Here is a 2,253-nt window from a genome sequence, read left to right as displayed (position 1 = left end):
GCGTGGAGTCAGGGAAATTCTTGGGGTTCATGCTAAACCACCGAGGAATCGAGGCAAATCCCACAAAAATCAAAGCTCTGCTGGATATGAAATCTCCCACCAACGTTAAGCAAGTGCAGAGTTTAACAAGAAGAATTGCGACATTGAATCGATTTGTTTCAAAATCTTTAGATAGATGCAAGGAATTCTTTAAGGCAATTAAAGTCATGGGAAAGATTTCGAGTGGACATTGGAGTGTGAGGAAACTTTTCAGAAAATCAAAGAGCATTTGGGGAATCCTCCTATGTTGGCAAAACCAGAAGATGGGGAAATATTGATTCTCTACTTGGCAGTCTCAGAATATTCTATCAGTGCGGCATTGGTGAGAGAAGAAGAGGGCCGCCAGTCACCGGTGTATTATGTGAGTAAGAGATTGTTGGATGCATAAACTAGATACACCAACATGGAAAAGTTATTGTATGCTTTAGTCCTTGCAACACGAAAGCTGAGGCCATATTTCCAAGCTCATCGGATAGAGGTCCGCATCGCTTACCCTCTGAGGCACATCTTACATAAGCCGGAGCCGTCAAGAAGAATACTGAAGTGGGAAATTGAGTTGGGACAGTTTGATCTGGAATATTGCCCTCACACAGCGATTAAGGGGCAGACATTGGATGATTACATACTTGAGTTTGATTCTATGGTAGATGAGAAGGCTATAGTGTTGGCAGAACCTTTCTCACAGGGAAATGCCCCTGACAAAGTGAGAGAAGAGTTCCGACACCCATGGTGGATTTTACATGTCAACGGGGCTGTGAATAATAACGGAGCAGGAGCTGGGATTATTTTGATTACCCCGGAGGGATATCACTTGATGAGTGCCATTCATTTCAAGTTCTATGTCACCAACAATGACGCCGAATATGAAGCCCTGATCAATGATCTGAAGATAGCTTTAGAAGTAGGAGTTGTGAATTTGATAGCTCGGAGCGACTCAGAGTTAGTGGTAAATCATGTCAATGGAGGGTTCCAGGCTCGGGGCCCTCGAACTGAGTTATACATGATATGTGTGCATCGTTTACTCCAAAAATTTGGTAGTGCCAAGCTGGAAGGTATGCCAAGGGAAGAGAATGGCAATGCAGATGCCTTGGAAAAAATGGGCTCGCAGATGGACAACGCGTTGCTGGGACAAATTAGCTTGGGAATCCAGGAAATTCCAAGTATTCCATAAATAAGTGTGTTTTGGATGCAGAAGGTCCCGCACGAGACTTGGATGGCCCCTATTCATAACTATATCCGCACAGGGACTTTTCCGGAAGACAAGCTACAGGCTCGATGCCTTCATTATCAGGCTACGAAGTACGTTGAGTATGATGGGGTGCTATATAAGAGAGGATTTAATCAACCATTTTTACAATGTGTATATCTGGAAGAAGGAAATTATATTCTTAGAGAGATACATGAAGGTATCTGTGGCAACTACTCGGGGGTGGTTCGTTGGTATTAAAAGTCCTTAGACAGGGATATTATTGGCGAACCATGAAAGAAGATGCTTTCAAGTTTGTTAGGACGTGTGATCGTTGCCAACGATTTGCTAATTATTCCAATGCCCCAGCAACATTCATAACTTCGTTGGCAAGTTATTGGCCTTTCTCTATGTGGGGAATTGACCTCATTGGGGAACTTCCCAAGGCCAAGGGGGTGTGAAGTATGTTGTGATGGTTGTTGATTATTTTACAAAGTGGGCGGAAGCTATGCCATTGTCCACGATCACGGCTAAGAAAATCAAAGATTTTGTTTTCAGTTTCATAGTCTGCAGATTTGGTATTCCATATAAGCTCATATTTGATAATGGGAAGCAGTTGGACAGCAAAGAATTAAACAAGCTTTGCGAAGACTTGCACATCAAGAAGGACTTCGCTGCAATCTATCATCCACAGATTAATGGCCAAAGGGAGGCCATAAACAAGATCATTAAGCATACTCTAAAGGCCAAGTTGGAGGAAAAGAAAGGAGATTGGCCAGAACAGCTGCCAATGGTTCTTTGGTCTTATAACATGACTCCAAGGTCAAGTACGGGTGAGTCCCCTTTTATGCTAACCTACAGGTATGAGGCTATGATTCCCGTAGAAGTGGGAGCTGGATCGTTACGAAGGGATTTGTTCGTTGAGGAATATGCAGAGGTCAATCAAAGGCTCCACTTGGATTTGCTGGATGAAGCCAGAATGAATTCTCAGTTAAAACTTGCTGCGTATAAGCAGATGATTGCAAGGT

At 43.2% G+C, this 2,253-nt stretch overlaps 1 protein-coding gene across 1 annotated transcript; it reads left to right on the top strand.

Moving 5' to 3' along the window:
- The first annotated feature begins 442 nt into the window (after window positions 1-442).
- LOC141659896 (uncharacterized) lies at window positions 443-1,210 on the top strand. The gene has a single exon (XM_074466827.1). It carries the CDS (start codon window positions 443-445, stop codon window positions 1,208-1,210), a length of 768 nt encoding a protein of 255 aa, XP_074322928.1.
- Window positions 1,211-2,253: the final 1,043 nt, after the last annotated feature.

Source organism: Apium graveolens, chromosome 5 (assembly GCF_009905375.1).
Source record: "Apium graveolens cultivar Ventura chromosome 5, ASM990537v1, whole genome shotgun sequence".
Taxonomy (NCBI): domain Eukaryota; kingdom Viridiplantae; phylum Streptophyta; class Magnoliopsida; order Apiales; family Apiaceae; genus Apium; species Apium graveolens.
This window is presented reverse-complemented; position numbering and strand designations above follow the sequence as displayed.